At 43.2% G+C, this 23180-nt stretch overlaps 2 protein-coding genes across 2 annotated transcripts; one reads left to right on the forward strand and one right to left on the reverse strand.

The window, feature by feature from the left end:
* LOC119481998 (tripartite motif-containing protein 2-like) lies at positions 1–16290 on the forward strand. The gene is made up of 14 exons (XM_037759352.1): positions 1–200; positions 6082–6782; positions 8002–8150; positions 9152–9332; positions 9450–9709; positions 10955–11093; positions 11168–11353; positions 12150–12345; positions 12491–12594; positions 12729–12896; positions 13037–13205; positions 14269–14339; positions 15318–15458; positions 15552–16290. Exons 2-14 carry the CDS (start codon positions 6684–6686, stop codon positions 15702–15704), a joined length of 2016 nt encoding a protein of 671 aa, XP_037615280.1. The 5' UTR covers positions 1–200; positions 6082–6683; the 3' UTR covers positions 15705–16290.
* On the reverse strand, positions 13743–22931 carry LOC119481999. The gene is made up of 2 exons (XM_037759353.1): positions 21536–22931; positions 13743–13753 (listed from the first exon to the last, which is right to left on the reverse strand). The coding sequence occupies exon 1, from the start codon at positions 22725–22727 to the stop codon at positions 21870–21872; it is 858 nt and encodes a 285-aa protein (XP_037615281.1). The 5' UTR covers positions 22728–22931; the 3' UTR covers positions 13743–13753; positions 21536–21869.
* Positions 22932–23180: the final 249 nt, after the last annotated feature.

A 23180-nucleotide genomic window follows, 5' to 3' on the forward strand; every position in this document is an offset into this window, starting at 1 on the left:
CTCTCTCTCCTCCTCAGCCTGGTGCTGCTGCTGCTGCAAGCTGCTGGTGTTGCCGTGACGATGACATCCTCCCCCCCCTCCCACACACACACACACACAGTGGAGAGGAGAGGGAGCAAACAAGAAGCTATCATGACTCGATGGCTTCAGGCTGGAAAACAGACACACAGTCAGTCAACGCCTGCGTCTCAGAAAACATGGTGAGTGCTGGCTTTCTTTTTTTTGGGGGGGTGTGGAGGGGTGAGAGGACGGAAGGATGGATGGATGGATGGATGGATGGATGGAGGAATGTTTGGGGATGACAGCAGCATCTGTAGCATGGTGTGCTTTCCTGAGAGGGAGGGATGAGGGATGAGGGATGAGGGATGAGGGATGAGGGATGAGGGAGGGATGGAGGGATGGAGGAAATGAGGATGGACAGATTGCAGGGATGAACGAGGGTGGGACAAAAAATGAACGCAGGCAAAGACTGATCCAACTCAGCATTAGAGCAAATTGAAGTGTGTGTCTATGTGTGTGTGTGAGTGTGTGTGAGTGCTATCAGGCCTGTACTATGCGCTGTACGTTAGCATCCTGACTGCTAACAGTAACAGGAGGTACGTCACTTCTGTGAACAGAAACTGAAACTGGTTTTTACAGCTTTACAGGACGGATTACTGAGCAGGCATTAACCAGGAGCAGGCCCAGTATGCGGGGCCCAAAGGGGGTTACTGGGGCCCTTATACGCCAGAGCCTCGTTATGAAGGTTCATATAATGTTTTATTGGAAAATCAATCAAATGACTATGAAGAGGCACAAAACGACCACAAAGATAGAAGAAGAGACCATAAAGAGATGCAAAGCAATTATGAAGTGAAGCAAAACAACTACAAAGAGATATGAAATGACCATAAAGAGATGCAAAATCCCTATGAAGAGAAGCAAAATGACCACAAAGTGATGCAAAATGACCATAAAGAGACACAGAGTGACCACAAAGAGACATAAAACCACCACAAAGAGACACAAAATGACCACAACAAGATGCAAAATGACCACTAAGAGACAGAAAATGACCACAAAAAGACATAAAACAACTACAAAGAGATGCAAAACGACCACAAAGAGATGCAAAACTACTACTAAGAGATGCATAACTACTACTAAGAGATATAAAACTACTACAAAGAGATGCAAAACTACTACAAAGAGATATAAAACGGCCACAAAGAGACACTAAGCAACCAGAGATGCAAAACTCCTACGAAGAGACAGGAAACAACCACAACGAGATGGAAAACCCCTACAAAGCAACACAAATAACCATGAAGAGATGCAAAGCAACTACAAAGAAACGCAAAGCTGCAAAAAAAAAGACAAAGACCACGTCAAATTTTTTCTTTTTCTTTTGATTTTGAATGAATTGCCAAAAGAGTAAAGCGAGGGCTCAGTTTAACTCTATCCCAACGAGCAAAGCAGAGACAGAGGAGAGAGAGAGAGAGAGAGGGTGAAAGACCTGCAGAAAGACAGAGAGACACAGTGACCATGAACTTTCCATTGGGAATATGTCGTATGGAGAGATCAGATTACCGGCGTGAATGTGTGTGTGTGGGTGTGTTTCTGTCAGCGTGACGTCACACAGCAGATTTACTGACAAGAAGCTGGTTTCTGAGTAAAACACCGCCTCACAGCAAGAGGGTTGCAGGTTCAAACCCGGCTTCGTGGAAGGGCACCGAGTGTTGCATGTTCTCCTCGTGTTAGCGTTGGTTTGCTCCGGGTGCTCCTGTTTCCTCCCACAGTCCAAAGACATGCAGGTTAGGTTAACTCTTGTCTGTCTCTATGTGTCGCCCAGCGATAGTCTGGTGACCTTCACTCATCACGACTCTGAATGGGATATACAGATACCACCCGCTCACCATAACTCCTCTTTCTCACTTTATATACTACGTACCGAGCTCTGAAGTTACACTTCCGTCACTACACAACACGCGACAAACACCACGTTACAACCGTCACTACACAACACGCGACAAACACCACGTTACAACCGTCACTACACAACACGCGACAAACACCACGTTACAACCGTCACTACACAACACGCGACAAACACCACGTTACAACCGTCACTACACAACACGCGACAAACACCGCGTTACAACCGTCACTACACAACACGCGACAAACACCGCGTTACAACCGTCACTACACAACACGCGACAAACACCGCGTTACAACCGTCACTACACAACACGCGACAAACACCGCGTTACAACCGTCACTACACAACACGCGACAAACACCGCGTTACAACCGTCACTACACAACACGCGACAAACACCGCGTTACAACCGTCACTACACAACACGCGACAAACACCACGTTACACTTCCGTCACTACACAACATGCGACAAACACCGCGTTACAACCGTCACTACACAACACGCGACAAACACCGCGTTACAACCGTCACTACACAACACGCGACAAACACCACGTTACACTTCCGTCACTACACAACATGCGACAAACACCGCGTTACAACCGTCACTACACAACACGCGACAAACACCGTGTTACAACCGTCACTACACAACACGCGACAAACACCACGTTACAACCGTCACTACACAACACGCGACAAACACCGCGTTACAACCGTCACTACACAACACGCGACAAACACCGCGTTACAACCGTCACTACACAACACGCGACAAACACCGCGTTACAACCGTCACTACACAACACGCGACAAACACCACGTTACAACCGTCACTACACAACACGCGACAAACACCGCGTTACAACCGTCACTACACAACACGCGACAAACACCACGTTACACTTCCGTCACTACACAACATGCGACAAACACCGCGTTACAACCGTCACTACACAACACGCGACAAACACCGCGTTACAACCGTCACTACACAACACGCGACAAACACCACGTTACAACCGTCACTACACAACACGCGACAAACACCGCGTTACAACCGTCACCTCACAACACGCGACAAACACCGCGTTACAACCGTCACCTCACAACACGCGACAAACACCGCGTTACAACCGTCACCTCACAACACGCGACAAACACCGTGTTACAACCGTCACTACACAACACTGCACGTTCCTGAGAGGCAGAACGTCACACTGACATACTATCCTCTAGTGGACAGGAAGGACGGAAGGAAGTAAGGAAGGAAGGAAGGAAAGAAGGAAGGAAGGAAGGAAGGAAGGAAGGAAGGAAGGAAGGAAGGAAAGAAAGAAATAAAGAAGGAAAGAAGGAAGGAAGGAAACAAAGAAAGAAAGAGAAAGAAAGAAAGAAGGAAGAAAGGAAAGAAAGAGAGAAAGAAAGAAAGTAAGAAAGAAGGAAAGGAAGAAAGAAAGAAGGAAGGAAAGAAAGACAGAAAAAAAGAGGGAAGGAAGGAACAAGGAAAGAAAGAAAGAAAGAAAGAAAGAAGGAAAGAAGGAAAGAAGGAAAGAAAGAAAGAAAGAAGGAAAGAAAGAAGGAAAGAAAGAAAGAAGGAAAGAATGAGAGAAAGAAAAAAGGAATGAAGGAAAGAAAGAAAGAATGAAAGAAAGAAGGAAAGAAAGAGAAAGAAAAAAGGAAAGAAGGAAAGAAAGAAAGAAAGAAAGAAAGAAGGAAAGAAAGAAGGAAAGAAAGAAAGAAAGAAAGAAAGAAAGAGAGAAAGAAAGAAAGAGAGAGAGAAAGGGTTCACTGTCTCTCGTTCTGTAAGTGACAGTTACAAACAGCCACCAGTGTCACAAGGCCGACACACACACACACACACACACACACACGCACACACACAAACACACGCACACACACAGACACACACACACACACACACACACACACACACACACACACACACACGCACACACACACACACGCGCACAGACACACACACACACAGACACACACACACACACGCACACACACACACGCGCACACACGCACACACACACACACACACACACACACACACACACCAACACTGTCGTCCCATAATGCTTTGCAGCGTTGTGCTGCAGAGCATCCCTGAATGGAAGTGGCGTTGGTGCAGCGTCTGTGTGTAAATCTGATTATATGTATTTGCATCAGAGAATAAAACAGAAGCAGACGGTATGTGTGTTCATGTCAGGACGGTCGTGTGTTCTGAACAGAGTACTTGAGGGAGGAGGTGTAAAAACAGGATTATGTACAAGACCACGGGCAACTCATATCCATAATAATCCCTACACCCTCTTTATGAATTATGCATGAGAATATTCAGCTCATATTTTACACACAGATGTGGTTCAAAACAAAGATATAAATACAGACAGGAAGTCTGGCAGGAAGACAGTTAACAGTGTCACTCATGAACTGGGACACTCTGTATCGTCAGAGTGAACGCAGCCGAGAGCACGCAGACGGTTACATTTAGGATTTTAGGGATTAAAGGGCCCCTGACTGCTTCACTTTTTTTTGTTGTATATCTCTTCCTCGCCCCTCCCCATGCAGTCTGTTACCATGGAAACCACAGCCTCTCTCTCTCTCTCTCTCTCTCTCTCCATCACTTTGAAGACATTTTCTGTGACCTACATTACTCCTCCTAGAAGCTCTTTATTAGTATCTTACTCTTCATTCACTTCCCTCTGTTGGTCCTGCATGCTGTGGTGGGTCGTACCATCTGTTCCCTGGACCACGTGTTACCTCACTACGGAGTGTATCATCTGGGAGTTAATTAGGGGTGTGCAGTGATCTGATGCGCCACCTGGAAGGAACATATGGACATTCCCATAGTGGGAACGAACAGACTGGGAATGTTTGTGTGTTTATTCTGTAACTCTGTGTGACGTTACCCAACCAACAATCGTCAGTCCCGTGAGTCGAAAGTCACGTGAGTCGTTAGTATCATCAGTTCCGTGACTCACGTGAGTCGGTGGTACCGTCAGTCCTGTGACTCGTTAGTATCATCAGTCCCGTGAGCCGTTAGTATCGCCAGTCCCGTGAGTCGTTAATAACATCAGTCCCATCAGTGGTTAGTATCATCAGTCCTGTGACTCACGTGAGTCGGTGGTACCGTCAGTCATGTGAGTTGTTAGTATTATCAGTCCTGTGACTCCTGTGACTCGTTAGTATCATCAGTCCTGTGAGTCATTAGTATCATCAGTCCCGTGAGCCGTTAGTATCGCCAGTCCTGTGAGTCGTTAATAACATCAGTCCCGTCAGTGGTTAGTATCATCAGTCCTGTGAGTCGTTAGTATCATCAGTCCCGTGAGTCATTAGTATCAATAGTCCCGTGAGCCGTTAGTATCATCAGTCCCATCAGTGGTTAGTATCATCAGTCCCGTGAGTCGTTAGTATCAATAGTTCCGTGAGCCGTTAGTATCAATAGTCCCGTGAGCCGTTAGTATCATCAGTCCCGTGAGTCGTTAGTATCATCAGTCCAGTGAGCCGTTAGTATCATTAGTCCTGTGAGTCGTTAGTATCATCAGTCCCGTGAGCCGTTAGTATCATCAGTCCCGTGAGTCATTAGTATCATCAGTCCAGTGAGCCGTTAGTATCATCAGTCCTGTGAGTCGTTAGTATCATCAGTCCCGTGAGCCGTTAGTATCATCAGTCCCGTGAGTCATTAGTATCATCAGTCCAGTGAGCCGTTAGTATCATCAGTCCTGTGAGTCGTTAGTATCATCAGTCCAGTGAGCCGTTAGTATCATCAGTCCTGTGAGTCGTTAGTATCATCAGTCCTGTGAGTTGTTAGTATCATCAGTCCAGTGAGCCGTTAGTATCATTAGTCATGTGAGTCGTTAGTATCATCAGTCCCGTGAGCCGTTAGTATCATCAGTCCTGTGAGTTGTTAGTATCATCAGTCCTGTGAGTCGTTAGTATCTTCTGTCCCGTGAGTCGTTAGTATCTTCTGTCCCGTGAGTGAACCTATAGAAGTGTGTGTTGTTCTACAGAACAAACAAACAAATACTGACTTAAATCATAAAACTGATCATACATGACTTGGTAGGAAAGAACACAGCGCACAGAGTTAAGAGCCAAAGTGTTCATCCATGTTCATCTGCTAATCCTCATCCCTCTCTTTTCTCCCCAGGCTGTCCTCCGTTTGAACCCTCTGTGAATTAAACCAACACCAAGGTCTGTTGCTTTCCCCCCAAATGAGACCCAAAGAGGATTGGACCGGTGCTGTCACACTATAATTCTCTTCTGCTCTGGGAAAAGATAACACATGGAAGCAGAAGGACGTTTTCAATGGAAAGTTTGTTGGAGTTTTTGATGTCTGGAGCCCCTTTTTGAAACAACAGGAATGTAATGGATTAATCACAGTCGGCTCAAGAACTGAGAAAAGTGGATGATTGTACAGTGAAATTACCGAAAAACAAGATCTGATTTCCCAGAACTCTTCTCTTGGTGCTGCAGGAAGGGGGGTACATGGACATCCCTCCTCTTTGGTTACCAAAAGGAATGCCTCTCCTTAGATCCAGCATGTTCCAAGAGTTCTCGTAAGGAGCACGTTTGAACGTTTTGGCCCGTCCTCTCGCATGCACGATGGAATAAATTGTGAGACGAGGAGTTTACAAAAGCAAACAGACGGGAGGAAAACGTTGTCTCTGAACATCCAGCCCCTTCCCCTGGCTGCAGTGTGGAACGAGGGGTGTGTTCGGAGGTTCACCCCCGCCAGGCTGCCACTCGCAGATGGAGGCCCACCAACACTCCCCAGATAGCAGCAGTGAAGAGTGCACCGTCCTGGAGGCTCCGCCCGGCAAAAACGCCTGCCCGCTACATGCAGGGAAGGTAGGGGATGCAACGTACAAGGCGTTCGTTATTCTCTCCAAAGAGAGATCTGTGTAGATTCTGGGATTTCTTTCAGCTGTTTCTACCCCCAGATTTATCTGTCAAGTGAGTTTCTGCACAGAAAAATCACACAAAAGCACCACTTTAAATGTTGTGCTCATAAGTTTCTGGGAAATAAGTCATTCAGCATGAAAAAAAGCATAGACTATTCTGCCAATGAGTCGACTACGCGACTAAAGCTGGGGACACACCAAGCCAACATCAAGGAACTAGCGGCGACGAAGGCCACCAGATGCGTTGCCTCACATTGCCTTTGTCTTGCTCGACAAGTTGCACTCGTACGCACTCGAACTCCAAGAGCTACTGCTTGGAACGGCGAAACAGCGGTCAAGGGGGTACTTTGCCTCTTGTTGCGTTAAAGCACGTTTTGTCGGATGGACACGGTACGCATGCTGTTTTATTGGCTTGTAATTTCCCACATCAATGTTATGCCTTAACATGTTAGTTTGAGTGGGAATGTCACCCAACAGGCATGGATAGTTTTTAATGAGCCCACTAATCCCGGACGAGCCCCCCTTTTTTTTTACAACCCGGCTCAAAGGTTGTAACAAAAATGGGAGACCAGACGAGTTTTAAAATAGTAAAAGGCATTTATTGAACCAACTAACAATAAATAACTAAAGAAACGTGGAAAGTCAGCAATCAGTAATATAGCCATGTGTGAGTGTGTGAAAATGTCTGCAGCAAACAAAACCAAAACAGGTGTGCCAGCCAAGGAAGAGAGAGACTCTGTGGGAAGGCAGGGAGCTTTTATATATACAGCACACCGAGCCCAACATGCTGAATCGGTCGAAAAAAACTCAAACACAGGCAGACTAGAGCCGACGGTGCGGAACACAACCACAAAAACTAGGCTGACAGACGCTCCCCGACGGCCCCAGACTGTCTATTTTGGTCACCTAAGAATGTCTTATTCAGCGTTCGGTTGTACTTAGCTCCACCCTCTCATGTCACTTCTGGTTGAAAGTAACCAAAATGGCGACGTCACGGTGATTGCGTTCACTTCTTTTATACAGTCTATGGTTCAAAGTTAACAAAATCCACCTAACCAGCTCCTGACAGGTGCTGCAAAATGTTTGATACAAACCCAACCAATATTTTTGCTTTGTTTCATTCATTTTTGTCTCTGCTACCATGCCTTCACCCTTCTCATCTGCAGGTGGCAGAGCTGTACTGTTCGGCCTGCGAGTGTGCGCTGTGTGAGGACTGCGTGCCGGACCATGAGGAGCACCCGAAGGTGCCCTTAAGCCAGGCCCTGGAGCAGCACCGCAGCAGCCTGCAGGAGAGGCTGGGAGCCGTCCAGAACAGGTGGAAGCCTGAGTGAATGTTTTAACACACAAACTGTAATCAGGATAATTTAGACTCAGTCATAGTGTTTATAATATCCGTTTGGTAGAGCACATTTTAAGCAACACAACCTCCTTTTATGGTAAAGCTGGTAAAGCTAATGATGTAATTAAAATGTACTAAATTCTACTAAATAAAACAACTTCTGATTTTGTTGTTAATATGCTACATTTAATGTTATTCCATTATATATATATATATATATATATATATATATATATGTGGAAATAATTTATTAAGTATGATTTTCTACTGCTACTAAAAACAAAAGTTGCCCTGTACGGTTAAAAGTAGTGATTTTAAGATAATATATTTACAATTTTTATGAAATAAAAAAAACCTTAACATTCACTGATGTTAACATCATTTGTTAATATCATATATTTAATGTTATTCCATTATATAGTTAATGAAAAATTACATCCGTAAGACTTTTTCACCATTTCTTAGATGTTTTCAAAATATCCTACTATAAATATAATATAAATATTTAGAATAAATACATGGAAATAATACTAGTACTGGTAATACTACTAGTTCCATGGCAACAATTTGACACATGTTGGTATATATATTTTTTTTTTTGGTACATTGCTTCTTTCTTAGAGAGGACATTAAAGGGATATAAATGGTAAATACATAATTGTACTTATGTATGAAATTTATTCCAAATGTAATGCCACTGTGAGGTCCTCAGTTTAATATTTCCAGTGTCCACAGTCATGAGGACACATAATTCCCATTTAAATCCAATATTCTAAGATTATATATTTTACAGACCTAGTACAAATACCTTAAAATTGTACTTAGTTACGTTGTATGGGGGATAAACAGGCACAATGAGACACAGTTAATGGAGTGAAGAGCTGACATCTGGTGGTCAGGCAGGGAAATGCAGGACCACGGCGCAACACCCGCAAAAACTGACAACTCCCCATTTCGCTCTATATTTATGTCTCCAGACTCCCTCAGATCTCAGACGCCCTGTCCTTCGTTAAGGAGATCCTCCAACAGCTGACCAATCAGAGAGCTTCCATTGAAGAGGACATCCAGTCGAGCTTCGAGGATCTGCACAAGCAGCTGGATGTCCGGAAGAGTGTTCTGCTGATGGAGCTGGAGGTCACATATGGACTCAAGCAGAAGGTGCTGTCGGGTTTGACGGGGTCGTCTGCCGGAGCATTTTAAGAGCATTTTGAGAGCTCTTAATGTGCCATGCCTCTCTCTGCATCTGACAGCACATCATCTGTCATCTGTCTCCAGGTCCTCCAGGCCCAGGTGGACAGCCTCGTCCGGGGAGAGGGGGACATCGCGGCCTCCTGTACCCAGACGGAGGAGGCTCTGGCTGGGGAGGCGTGTGTGGCGAGCATGCAGGCGGAGCAGGAGCTGCAGGACAGGCTGGGGGAGCTGGCCGGCCTCGGCCTGCCGTGTCAGCCGGAGGAGAACGACCAGCTGGATCTGCTGATGGAGACGGACGGGCTAAGGAAGTCCATACACAACCTAGGGACCATCGTCACGACCAGGTGAGACACAAAACCAGCGGGGCCAGAATGAGTTGGGACATCCAGTCACAGGAAAAGTGACATCCAGTTAGATCCGATCTGTAGGCTACTTGTAGTTTGCAGACTCTGTTGGGCCTTGGACCCTTTAGGGGGATCCGGGGCACATGCTCCCCTGAAAGAAAATGTTAAAGTCAAGTGCATCAATCTGGTGCACTTTGAGAGCAAAATGAAGAGGCTAGATCTATGAAGAACTTTGTGCTCTTGTAAAAAATGTAATCATAAACCCATTAGTTGTATCTGAATGGTGATGACACGGCACCCACAAAGCAGAGTCATACTTGCTAACCCTCCCTATTTCATCGCCCTCTCTTGGTTTTCTCCCGGGGTCCAACATGTTACGCCATATAGACATTATCGCCAACGTTCTGTCGGGCTTAGACGTTACCACTTTATGACCAAAATACCTGAAAATGGGGGGACAAAAAGACTTGTTGTCCCCCTCACTCCCCATGATGACGCTTCCTTATGAAGATTGTGAGTTTTTTAGGCGAATTTCGATGACTGGCCATTACAAAAGAAACCGTTGTAACTCGACTCCTGATGGTCAGATCTTTTCAAAATTTGAGCGTCCCAGCCTGAAGACATCTCCTGGCCAATTTTGAATCATACGCATAGCGCCACCTTGTGGCAACAGGAAGTTACAGTCACTATATTTAGGCGTACTACTCTTAGCAGGTTAACCAGATCCACCTCAAATTTGGTGTAGAAAATGGTAAGACCTTCACGATAGGAGACGATGAAGGTTTTGAGTTTTCCTGAAATGCCATGACATTGTTCGCCATGAAACAGGAAGTTGTTTTTGAGGGGCTAGGGTTTCTTAAGAACAAACGAAACTTGGCACACCCATTAAAAGTGCTAAAATATGTTAAAGGATATGGTTTTTGTGCTTGGGTGTGGCAAGGGAGCGATAGCCCCCCCGCCCCCCCCTACAAATTTCAACGAAGCAGCCCTCGCAGTACGTTTCACATAGATGTACGAAATTTGTTAAGCACATGTATCACATATAGACTTAAAAAAAAGTCTCTTGGGGCCATGCTATAAACCCAACAGGAAGTCGGCCATTTTGAATTTTGTGTGATTTTTTGTGTGTATTTTTTGGCTATGTCCAGGCTCGCCTATGCACAAAACATTCATGCCTGTACTATAAAAGCATTTTTTTTGCATTTGACACCACTTGACTCTCCTCTCCTTCCTCCTCTTCCTCAGTGCAGTGGCGAGCCAGAGCGAAGCCATGGGTGCTGGCCTGGAGCAGTGCATTGTGGGACATCCTGCCTCGGTTACCATAGTGACAAGAGACAAGTCAGGGGGAGCCTGCAAGAGTGGCAACGCAATCCTGTCAGCTGAGGTTGGTTTTTTTTAATGCCCACACTCAAATATAAATGTAGCTGACTAAAACGTTACCCCGGTGTGTTAATCCAGGTGTTCACCCCAGACGGCAGCATAGTGGACGGAGAAATAGTGGACCACAAGAACGGGACTTACGAGTTTGTGTACACGGTGCCGAAGGAGGGCAGCTTCTCGTTGGCTCTCCGTCTGTACGACCAGCACATCAAAGGAAGCCCCTTCAAGCTGACAGTCAACAGGGTCTCAGAGGCAGAAGTAGAGGTGGGTGGTAACATCCTGGAGCCATGTCTTAATCTTCATAACGGAGCTGAATGGTGACTGACCACTTGGCCAACAATTGGAGAGCCACTGAGCGAATTCCTGTCAGCCTCAACTGGGATGCATGAAGCAAACTGGTTCTTACAAAATGTCTTGTCTGAAGGAAAAAGGCCACACTGGAACTTAAAATAAGAGAGGATACTTTCAGTTTACTTTTTATGTACTTATCAGAGATATACAAGCAACAAAAATATACTTAAGTATACTTAGCTCATACTGACAAGTATACAGAAAAGTCTAAGCGTACTTTGATTATAGGCATACTTATACTTAATCTTTTGATTGAGTTATACTTAAGAAAAGTATAATTAAGTGTTCTTGTTAAGACTCAAATCTCTGCTAAAAAGTGGTCTACAAGTATACTTGCAGGATAAAAACTATTAAACTAGTACTTTACTGAGAGTACACTTTAAAGTGTACTTTCATAAACTATAAAATGGGCTACAAGTATATACAAGTGTACATGCAGTATAAAAACTATTAAACTAGTATAAGTAGCCCACTATACAGTTCATGAAAGTGCACTTTAAAGTATACTCTCAGTAAACTACCATTTTAATATTTTTTATACTGCAAGTATACTTGTATATTATACAAGTATACGTTCAGGGTCTTGCAACATAATTCAAGCAATTGACTATTCTAACAAGTTTGGGAAACGTTTTCAAGTGAACATGCATGTTAACTAAACACCTAGAATTCATACTTATTACTTACGAATTCTGCCTCACATCTCCAGGTGTCGCCCTCCACCACCACAGCAACCAACTCGGCAGCCTACGCCACCCCGTCCACGGGCTCCTCTGAGGGGGCAAAGAGACGAGGGAAGTCCCCCGGCCAGAAGAAAAAGGGCTCCAAGAGGGCCAGCAGCGCCCTGGGCACCCCGCGACGCAAAACCCAGAACCCCATCGAGGATGACCTCATCTTCAGGATTGGTGCGATGTTACATTACAGCTAGCTGAAGCTAAAGCTATAACAATACATACTTTTTCATGAGGCTGATTTGGGTTTATCGCTGGCTGCCATATTGTCAATTTTCTTGGCCTGCCTGACCAGTGATTTCATCTGATTCTTCTTCAGGAACGAAGGGGAGGAATAAAGGAGAGTTCACCAACCTTCAAGGAGTGGCCACCTCCTCCAGTGGCAGGATACTGATCGCCGACAGCAACAATCAGTGTGTCCAGGTAAAGCACGTTTCTGTCCGGTCTTCACTCCTTCAAGTGGCCGTTTGAGGGTTCAGACTTGGCTTTAAGGTTAAGGGTAAAATTTAGGTTTATAAGTTGAGGGTCTGAAGTGTTCAAGTGTCTCCCCACTCCAGATCTTCTCCAACGAGGGGGAATTCAAGAGTCGTTTTGGCGTGCGGGGACGGTCACCGGGGCAACTGCAGCGTCCCACTGGCGTGGCCGTGCACCCCAGCGGCGACATCATCATCGCCGACTATGACAACAAGTGGGTCAGCATCTTCTCCAGCGAGGGCAAGTACAAGGTAGGTTGCACCGATTACTGTAAGTTTGTTGCATCAGTGTAGAAATATAAATCATATTCTACCTTTCAAAGATGCAAATACATTTTTTTTCAAACTCACGTGTCTTCCTTCTCGTTATGGTCGTATTTGGCATCCGTCAGGCGAAGCTTGGCTCTGGTAGACTCATGGGGCCAAAGGGCGTGTCCGTGGACCAGAACGGTCACGTGATCGTGGTGGACAACAAGGCGTGCACCGTCTTCATCTTCCAGCTGACCGGCAAGCTCATCACCAAGTTTGGTAGTCGAGGCAACGGTGACAAGCAATTTGCAGGTGAGAGTTTCAAAAAGACCGACTGTCTGGAAAAGTAATATAAAAGTCTTTAATGTTTCTAAACTATGATCTTCCAATTAACTTAAATCACATGTAATATCAATACTGTCACATGTGCAGTTATTTTATCATTTGGCAAAAAAAAAGTGTATTTATAACATGGGTTTATTCTAAGAATCAAAATAAATACTCAGTAGAAAAAGCGGTAACACTTCATTTTACAGGTCCGCCAATTTCATGGTAATTAGGTGATAATTAGAATTTTAAATTTCTTTTGAATTACTGGCAAATTACCCCAATATTTACCTCAAAATGTATCAAAAAATTACTTTATTATAAACATTATTTAATAATTATATGCTAAATTAGCATATCTTTTTTTAAATAATGTTTATAATAGATATAAAATAATAATAATAAAAGTCCAAAGTCAAGTCCCAAGTCAAGAAAGCCAAACAAAGTAATTTTTGATAAATTTTGAGGTACATTTTTGGGTAATTTGGCAGTAATTCCAAAGAAATTCAAATAGGTTACTTGCTAATTATCACCTAATTACCATGACATTTGCGAAAAAGCTATATTTTCAGAAAAAGTAATGTATGTGATACCTTTTGAAGTGCAAAGACTGAAAGCAGTTAAAGTGGCAGATGAATTGTGAGCTCTGAAAGCGGGAGAAGTGTCCGTTGACACCTAATCACTGACAGCAATTCAAGTGTCAGTCCAAGTGTAATTACTGAAAGTAGTTGAAGTGTAAGATCACTGAGTTTTGGAGTTGAATGTCAAAATATAAGCACCTAAAGCAGCTGAGATATCTTTTTTTTAAGTGCAAAGGCTGAAAGTAGATGAATTGTGAGCTGTTGATGCCTAATCACTGACAGCAATTCAATTGTCGGTCAAAGTGTAATTACTGAAAGCAGTTGAAGTGCCATATGAAGAGTAATGACTGACTGCTGTTGAGAAGTCAGCTGAAGTGAACAATAAGTGCTGAAAGCAACTGATGTGCTAACTGAAGCAACTGAAAGCTCAACCTGTTTTTTGTTGTTTCTTTGCTCCCGTGCTGAAGGTCCACACTTTGCAGCGGTGAACAACAACAATGAGATCATCGTGACTGACTTCCATAACCACTCTGTCAAGGTAAGCGCTTACTGAACTGAACATTATTTTAATACAGTTTTCTCAGCTCAGTCGCCAGGAAAAAAAAAAAATTTGGTATTGGACGTTTCTGCAAACCAGGGATACGTTGAATGTCGACATTTGTCAGAGCGAGTGACATAGTTTAAATAGCGATAAGAGACACAAGTGTAGTCGTTTTAAGCCCAACCATTTAGTTTTTCTTTCCTAAACCTAACTGTAGTGGATTTGTTGCATTGTTGCGTTGTTACGTTATTATTTTAACACAAACTATGATCTCTTTTCTAGCCTTTACCAAGTTTTGTTGCCTAAACCTAACCAATCGTTTCACAACTTTAACCACGTTGCATTGCGTTTCTTCAAGCGTGACACAAGGCTGATATGAAACGTATTTATTAGGGCTGTCAAAGTTAACGCGTTAATAACGCGGAGGTTGTAGTGGGTTCAGTTGTATAGCTAGAGTGAAGATACTGGTATCATATGAAACTACAAAACCTGATGAATCCATCGGTACCAACCATGTCATACTAGCTTGTCGTGAAGGAGGTTAAATAACGCTCCAAACTTGCGCTAAAGTTTGGCGAGGAAAAACTGTCATAGCCATTTTCAAAGGGGTCCCTTGACCTCTGACCTCCAGATCAGTGAATGTAAATGGGTTCTATGGGTACCCACGAGTCTAAATACTGGACAAATCTCCCTTTAGGGTACATTTTGAACAGATGCGATTAATCGTGATTAATCATGGACAATCATGCAATTAAATATTTTAACCGATTGACAGCCCTAGTATTTATGAAACGGAAATTCAGAAACGTCGCCATTCAACGTATCCGTGGTTTGCAGAAACATCCATTTAGAATGACATTATGTCTAGTGTTCATCCAGGCAACAGGTAGATATTTAAGTCGTTGCTCAAGGACACTTAAACAGGACTTGTCACCATGGAACCTGATATACTTCCCTTTTATTTGTCCCGGTCAGGTTTTCACCCCTGAGGGAGAGCTGGTGTTGAAATTTGGCTCCAACGGTGAGGGAAACGGCCAGTTCAACGCTCCCACCGGTGTAGCCGTGGACGTTAACGGGAACATCATCGTAGCCGACTGGGGCAACAGCAGAATCCAGGTACAACGGCGGCGCTCTGCAGTGCTTCTCAGCCGAGTTTTTGCAATAGCCAAACCACATTTTCTCTCTCTCTCCCTGTTCAAACATCTCCAGGTGTTTGACGGCAGTGGCTCCTTCCTCTCCTACATCAACACATCAGCGGACCCTCTGTACGGACCCCAAGGTCTGGCTCTGACCTCAGACGGACATGTGGTCGTGGCTGACTCCGGCAACCATTGCTTCAAAGTCTACCGCTACCTGCAATGATGGATGGCTTGGATGGAGAAATGAAGAGGAGGAACGGAGAGATGGAATTATTGCATGAACCTCTACAGCTGCCTGTAACGATGGAAGGAGGGGTTAGCAAAGAAGAAGGATTAGCCATCACTACATCATTAGATCACAATCTCAAGTTTTGACATCATTAATGACTTGGATATCGTCGTAATTGTAAAAAAAAAACTGTGGTTGACGGAGAACGGTGAGACAAAGATTGGTCTCTGAATTACATCCTCATTGCAGAATGGGACCCAGGAGTGATGCAAGGCTGGAGTAAAAACAGCTATGCAACGACTGATTCATGATGTCAAACTCTAGAAATCCCTCTTCCTCCCAGTTTGGCATTAATAGAAAAATGGAGGAGTGGATGGAAAAAAAAGGCTTTAAAAAAAGAAAGAACAAATAAAGGTTGCAAAAGGAGATGACGGAAACGTCTTTGGAGACTTCCTAAACCTACAACGGAGTGAATGATGGATAAAGGCATTGAAGAAGTGTTCATCAAAGGCGTGAGTGAATAACGGCTGGTGTGTTTTTGGAGAGAATGGATCGGAAGATTAAAAGTTTTCTAATGTTCTGCCTTCTCATGTTGTATGTAATAGACAAAATAATGGCCAGTGAGCTAAAAGAGGTCTACGTCTTGGTTTGGCATAATTTCTTACTCCAGGTCATTCCATTAAATTCATGCACCGACATCCACTCTAACATGTGGAAGCTAATATTAGCTACCAACTCTTAAGCTGGCGACACACCAAGCCGACGTCAAAGAACTAACGGTCTTTGTCTTGGCCAAAAAGTTGCACTCAAACACAGCGCAAAGACTACAGCCGACGGCCAACTACCACGTACGTTCTGCGCCTGCGTGAGAGGAAATAACTCCACGCCAGCAGGCGGCGGTAGTCTGTATTCATCATTCAGAAAGGGGAACCGGAAGACCGAGGACGGTGGATTTACAAGCCGTTGTTATGATATGTACATGAAACAAAGCAAAAAACATATCCGTGTGTTGGAATGATCACATGAGATGAAGATGAAAAATGAGAGGAGCCTTCTGTGTTTTTACTCGTTGGCTTGCTTTCCTCACGTCCGTTTCTCTCCTCGTGCACTGATTCGTTTTAAGCTGAACCACCAATCAGAGCGATTACTCTCAACGCCGAGCTCCGCCGCCGATTCAACATGCTGAATCGGCCGTAAAAACTCCGTCACGGGCAGACTAGAGCCGACGGTGAGGCACACACCGAAAAAACTAGACCGACAGACGCTCACCAACGACCCCAAACTGTTGGCTTGGTGTGTCGGGGCCTTAAGAGTTTGTCAGGGGCGCCCTTGAGCAAAGCACTTAACTTTGAACTGGTCCAGCAGTAGAGGACTGCAGTGAAGGTGTAAATACACAAATTAATATTGACTATATTGTTGAATGAAGATTGACTCTGCGATGGTCACGAATCCGATATTATGACACTAAGACATGGGCCACTTTTAGCCTGTTCTCCATTGTTTGTACATTAGGATTGTCTGAATATGGAATGTTTATTTTGTGTCTTGCTAGTACTATTTACAAGTTTTAGGCAATAGATTCATCATTAGAAACGATTGCTTGACTCTGGTTCCGATTGTCTGAATGATTGATTCGACTGGTTGATTGACTCTGGCGAGCAGCGTCGTCTTATCTATGCTTGGTTCGAGTGTTCATATATTTTTTTCCTGAGAAATCTGTTGCAAGGAGAAAAAGAAAAAAGGTCTATAAATCTATCCTATATATTTGTGAGAATACCTTTCATAATATCATGTAAAATGGTCAAATTAAGTTACATATTTGGAATCAGTGACATTTTTACACCCTCGTTTCTGCTCGCCGTCTCGGTAACGACAAACAAACAAAGAGGCCGGATGGGAGGAAATTCTAGAATGTTTCGATTCATTCTTCAACGTTGCCAAGGATTCTAGAATGCTTTGAGAATTCCGATAAGTGCTATCACTGGCTTGTACAATTCCACATGTTCCGTCATCACTCATAAAACAACGCCTCAGTGTTCTAGAAGCATGCCTCTGTATTATGTGATTGTTGACATCAAACTTACCACTATACGGATTTCAGCTGCAAGCTCCCATTCAGTTCACACACACACACACACACACACACACACACACACACCTAAGGAGATTTACAGTAATGTTAAGTAGGCTACGGTAAAGGACACGAGACAAATGTGACACTGCAAAGCATTTAAAAATGACTTTTGGAAAAGTGCTGTGTGATAGTAATAATAGTAATACAAAGCATTTACATTGATTATTATTAAATAGGCAAGAAAAACATTTAAGTTACTCACATCAGCATTCAGTTAGACAGTTTTAACCTTTATTGATAATCTACAGAAAACATCTTTGGCTTGTGGTAGAGGAAGTGGTGAACTATCAAGTTCACACTTGATGAAATAGTAAACTATGTGAGTTATTACGTCTATTTATTTATTTATTTATTTATCTATCGATTTCTGCATTTTCTATCTTTCCATTTGATTGTGTTCCACCGTGTGCATTGAAACTCTTAAGTGCCCATTATATTTCTTCTTTTTGTACATTTCGTCCGTTATGTTGAATCAAAATATGATTGTCGGTATTTGATACATTTTATAATGACTGATGTGAGTGGACAAATCTGCATTTCAAGGTTTGTTCTATTTTTCTTTTTTTTCTTTTTGGTCAAATGAAAGTCGTCAAGCTGTGGTGGGAAATAATCCAGCTAACCAGTTAGCAAAAACAGCTTGTTAGCATTGCAATTTTGATTGAAACCAATGGACACGTTTAGCCCAAAGCTAATTAGTTAGCTGTAGCTAACAATACAGTAGAGTACAATGAACAAGCTTATAAACCACGAGCTGTCCAAGTAAGAAGGTTTATTCTGAAATACTGTCTATTTTGTAACAAAGGGTGCAGCTAGGTATAAGCTAACTCCATTCTTTTTGGCTGTTTGTAGCCATTGGTTTAAATGCTAACAATGTTCTCTCTTACAGATAGCTGAGACAGAAACAATGTCGTTTCCCTAATTGTGCCGATTGTCATTGTTAAAAGCACATTCTCTGACTTTGTTTAAGCGCCCAGTAGTGCTGATAAATCTACAATTTTGCTCGTCAGCAGTGAGCTGGGAGTAGCTTTGTTGGCGCTGTTGATTGTTTCAACAAAATCAGGTTGTGTTTCTTAAAGTAATCTGGGCCTTGTTTGCTAGAGATTCAGCCTTAACGTCAGTGATACATATGAATGTTGATACGATGGATTTGCCTTCTCTTGAAGTAATCTTGATTTGAAATGTATTGCAAACATAAGTAAGAGATAATTATTAATAACCATTTCAAACAAATAGCTCATTTGTAGACTTACACATCCATTTGAGGGAAGTTTTCACAATTGGAAAAATAAACTCTTTAATCAACACGTCAGAAAATTTGTCATTACAAATATGCACACGTGGCTTGGCGTGAGATCAACAGCATTGTATGTAAATATCGTTTTTTTTCCCTCAAATGGATATGTAGTGTTTTGGAACACAGCTAAGCACTGATTTCTTACAGTGCCACTTGCCTGCTCTCCCTCTCTCCCTCTCTCTCTCTCTCTTTCTCTGTATTTACTATCTGTCATGTCTGTTCACTGTTATGGACTGTCTACACACAATCAACACTGAAATAAAGCATCGATTCCTAAATGGCAGCCATTTTGTTGTGGTTTGGGTTTTGTGCAAAGTTCTGATCTTAACGTGTTGTGCTGATATTTGTATAATATGAGTTATCTTGTTCCAATTAATACGTCATCTGCTGGTAGCTCAATGATCTGATAAATGATCTGATTCTTCAGCATAGTCTGGATACGATTGGTTTATGTGACGTAGAATAAAAAGTGAGAGAGACTCCCTTACTAGAAAGAAGTTTATTCACTTGTGCTATTAGTGTACTTTCAGTTTACTTTTTATATACTTATCAGAGATATATGTACACAAAAATATACTTAAGTATACTTGGCTCATACTAACAAGTATACAGAAAAGTGTACGTATATTTGGCTTATAGGCATTAATCTTCTGATCGAGATATACAAGTGTACTTGTAATATGAAAACTTTTAAACAAATGTACTTCCATAAACTATAAAAGGTCCAACAGCAGAATAGTGAGATGATTGAAACACCCATTGACTCTTCGATAAGATATGAAAAGCTCAAATTAACTCCTGGTGATAATAAATTTACAGACACAAACGTATGCATTATACACACAGTAAAGGTATTTTATTATGTCATTTGCATGGCCAGTAGCGACTACACGCCTGGGAACGTGCCTTCGGGAAACACAACACACTTCTGTTTTGCATCTCTGACAACAAACATGAAAGTGGGACAGAAAAGTTATGATTAACCCGTTATTTGCCTGGGGCATTTCGCTCATCTACAGTTGCTGTTGTAGAGCACTAATACAGACAAAGAGATACAGCAAAGTATACAATTCAAACATTGAGATTAATATTAGGATTCAGAGGATTTTTAGACAAAGAGATGTGTATTCAAATCAAATGGTGTCACTCAGCCCAGACAGCAACCTGTTTGCTCTGTGTGTATGGGCTTGTTTTGCTGTCTTTGTGAGGACCAGGTTTAAAACCTTGCATTGTGAGGACATTTTGGCCGGTCCTCAGAGAGAGCTGAGGTCCCGATCCTTTCGGTGCACCCCATTGGGCCTTATTTCAGAAAACAGAGTAGTCAACAGCGAGAGACAAATATTTTTTCGATCCCATTTGAATTATGCCTTTAATCGTCAATTTAAAAGATAATTTTGCAAGTCAAGAAAGTCACAGTTTGTTGTCGTAGTATCATTTAGCTTTTCACCCAGTGAACTACATCTCTCGTCACATTATACATAACCAACACTAGCGAGCTAGCTAACTTATCTATGTTCCACGTAAAAATTAAACGTTATCTGACCTGATGTGTTTTATCCAGCGACTCCAGAGGCCTGTACTACGAAGTGAGTTCAACATACCCAGGGTATCTTCTCGTTATCTGGTTTAACTAACCCTAACAACCGAGATCCCGCTAAGCGGTCCTACGACGGCGGTTATCAACTCGGTAAATCAACCCAGAGTTTCTCGATCTGGCTATGAGCGCGTTCACATGAAAGGGGCGGGGTTTGCAGCATCTGACCAATCACAGACATGGACATGTCTGCTGTCAGCAGAGCGGCACATTTTACAAAGGAAGAATGAACTAAATATTAAATCTCTGGGAGGAGTTCGTTAATGTACAGCGCCCGGAAATGGCAAACAGAACTACCTAAAATTCCAAATGGCTGACTTCCTGTTGGGTTTACGGTATACCTCCAAGAGGCTTTTTTTTATGTCTCAACATGTTACATATACCTACCAAATGTCATACATCTAGCTGAAACGTGTCATCGGGGCTACTCAATCAGCGCTCAGCGAGCCAATTTGTGTCACAGCCCGGCTCCCAGGCCATGACAAATACGGGAAAGGACGCAGTGAATGATTGAATATTAAAGATATTTACTGTAAATGAATTAAGGAAGTAAAGAAATAGTTACAAATGTGGAGTGTGTCAGTCAGTAACATCAGTAATGTAGATGTGGATGTGTGAGCATGATGAAGTGTGATGTGCTGCGAGTGAAAACTAGAGAAAAGCCAAACAAAGGCAAACCGGCCAGGTTCTGGCAGGGATGAGTCCAGGTGAAGGAGAGAGAGACCAGAGCAACGTTTGATTGGGGCTTTTATGCTTAGGGCGCGCCGGCATCAGGTGCTCTGCATCAGGCATCTTCTCCCAACTCATCAACTCATCTTCAACCACTTATCCGGGGTCAGGTCGCTGGGGCAACAGCTCCAGCAGGGGACCCCCCAAACTTCCCTTTCCGGGCCACATTAACCACATTAAGCATCTTGTTAAGCATCTTAACACCTGAAGTTACCTCGCTAACCCTAAACCCTGCTTCGTAGTACAGGCCTCAGGTGTGACGGTTGTAAGATTAGATATATCTATAATCTGTTCTGAATTTCTCATTTAATCCAATCATTAAAACTAAGCTACTGTAATAGACTACATGCAGGTCTGATATCCTAAAAAATTTACTTTGCTCAACTGTAATCCAAACCGTGTCTTAGCTCAGCAACATGACAGTTTCCCTGCCCTGTGTAGATACAGCAGAGGTAACACCAGACTGCTGGGCAGATTAAACCAGTTTGCACACAGTATCACCACACAGCTGACGCTGTGGCTCAGCAGGGTAGAGTTGTACAGACCAATGGAAACAAGGATTCCTACAAACCACAACCACAGCACTCCCAATATGGCCGTGATCGTGTGGAAAGCCCTCTGCTTTGATTGGTCAACATGCTCCTTTAGCCCACCTCCGTCCCCTGGCCCCGGGCGAATCAGAACACAGAGGACAGAGAGGCTACAAAAAGACACGACTATTAAGCAGAAGATCAAAATAATGGAAAATTCATTGATGGGAAAATCAGGAATTTTCAGAACTATTAAACCCGTCAATCCAAAGCACAGCAGCCAAACACACCCAACGCTGATGTTTCTGATCCTCACTCCACGGGCATTTTTTAGCCCCAGGTAGACGACGGGGTGAACAACAGCCAGGTATCGCTCCACACAGGTCAGGACGTGAAAGAACATCTCTCCAGTGAAAACGAAAGTAGTAGCACAGAATCCTACTGATATCATCGCCATGATGTTAGCATATGTGCCATAAAAAGAACAGAAGCACCCCACGACCCAGATGAGATCCATGGAGGCCAAGTGGTAGGTGAAGATGTCGGAGTGGCTCGTTGTTTTAAAGGAGCGCTGCTGCTGCCATCGCTGGTGACCCAGGTAGAGGACGAGGATGGAGAGAGGCAAAGAGAGGGCCGTTCTGACGGTAATGAATGCAATGTTGAGGTTCCTGCTAACTCTGAACCCGAAGCAATGGTAGAGCAGGAAGTTGAAGGTGGAGGAGGAGTTAGTCGCCATGTTTGCAGCGGTTGGCCTGAGGAGAAAAAGAACAAAGGAGACAAATAAGGAGACAGGAGGTGTAGAGAAACGGAAATGACTAGTACTGATTTTAATACTGCAAGTATACTATATAAACTTGTAGACCACTTTATAGTTTAGGAAAGTGCACTTAAAAGTATACTTTCAGTAAACTACTAGTTTAATAGTTGTTATACTGCAAGTACACTTGTATATATACACTTGTAGCCCGCTTTACTCGAGTCTGCGACTCAAGAATACTTAATTTTACCTCGATCAAAAGATTAAGTACAAGTACGCCTATAAGCCAAGTATACTTAGACTTTTCTGTATACTTGTCAGTAAATAGCCAAGCAAGTATATTTTTGTTAAGTATATCTCTGATAAGTACATAAAAAGTAAACTGAAAGTGTACTTTCTTATTTTAACTTTAAAAGAAGTACACTAATAGCA

The sequence above is a fragment of the Sebastes umbrosus genome, chromosome 22, assembly GCF_015220745.1.
Source record: "Sebastes umbrosus isolate fSebUmb1 chromosome 22, fSebUmb1.pri, whole genome shotgun sequence".
NCBI classification, from domain to species: Eukaryota; Metazoa; Chordata; class Actinopteri; order Perciformes; family Sebastidae; genus Sebastes; species Sebastes umbrosus.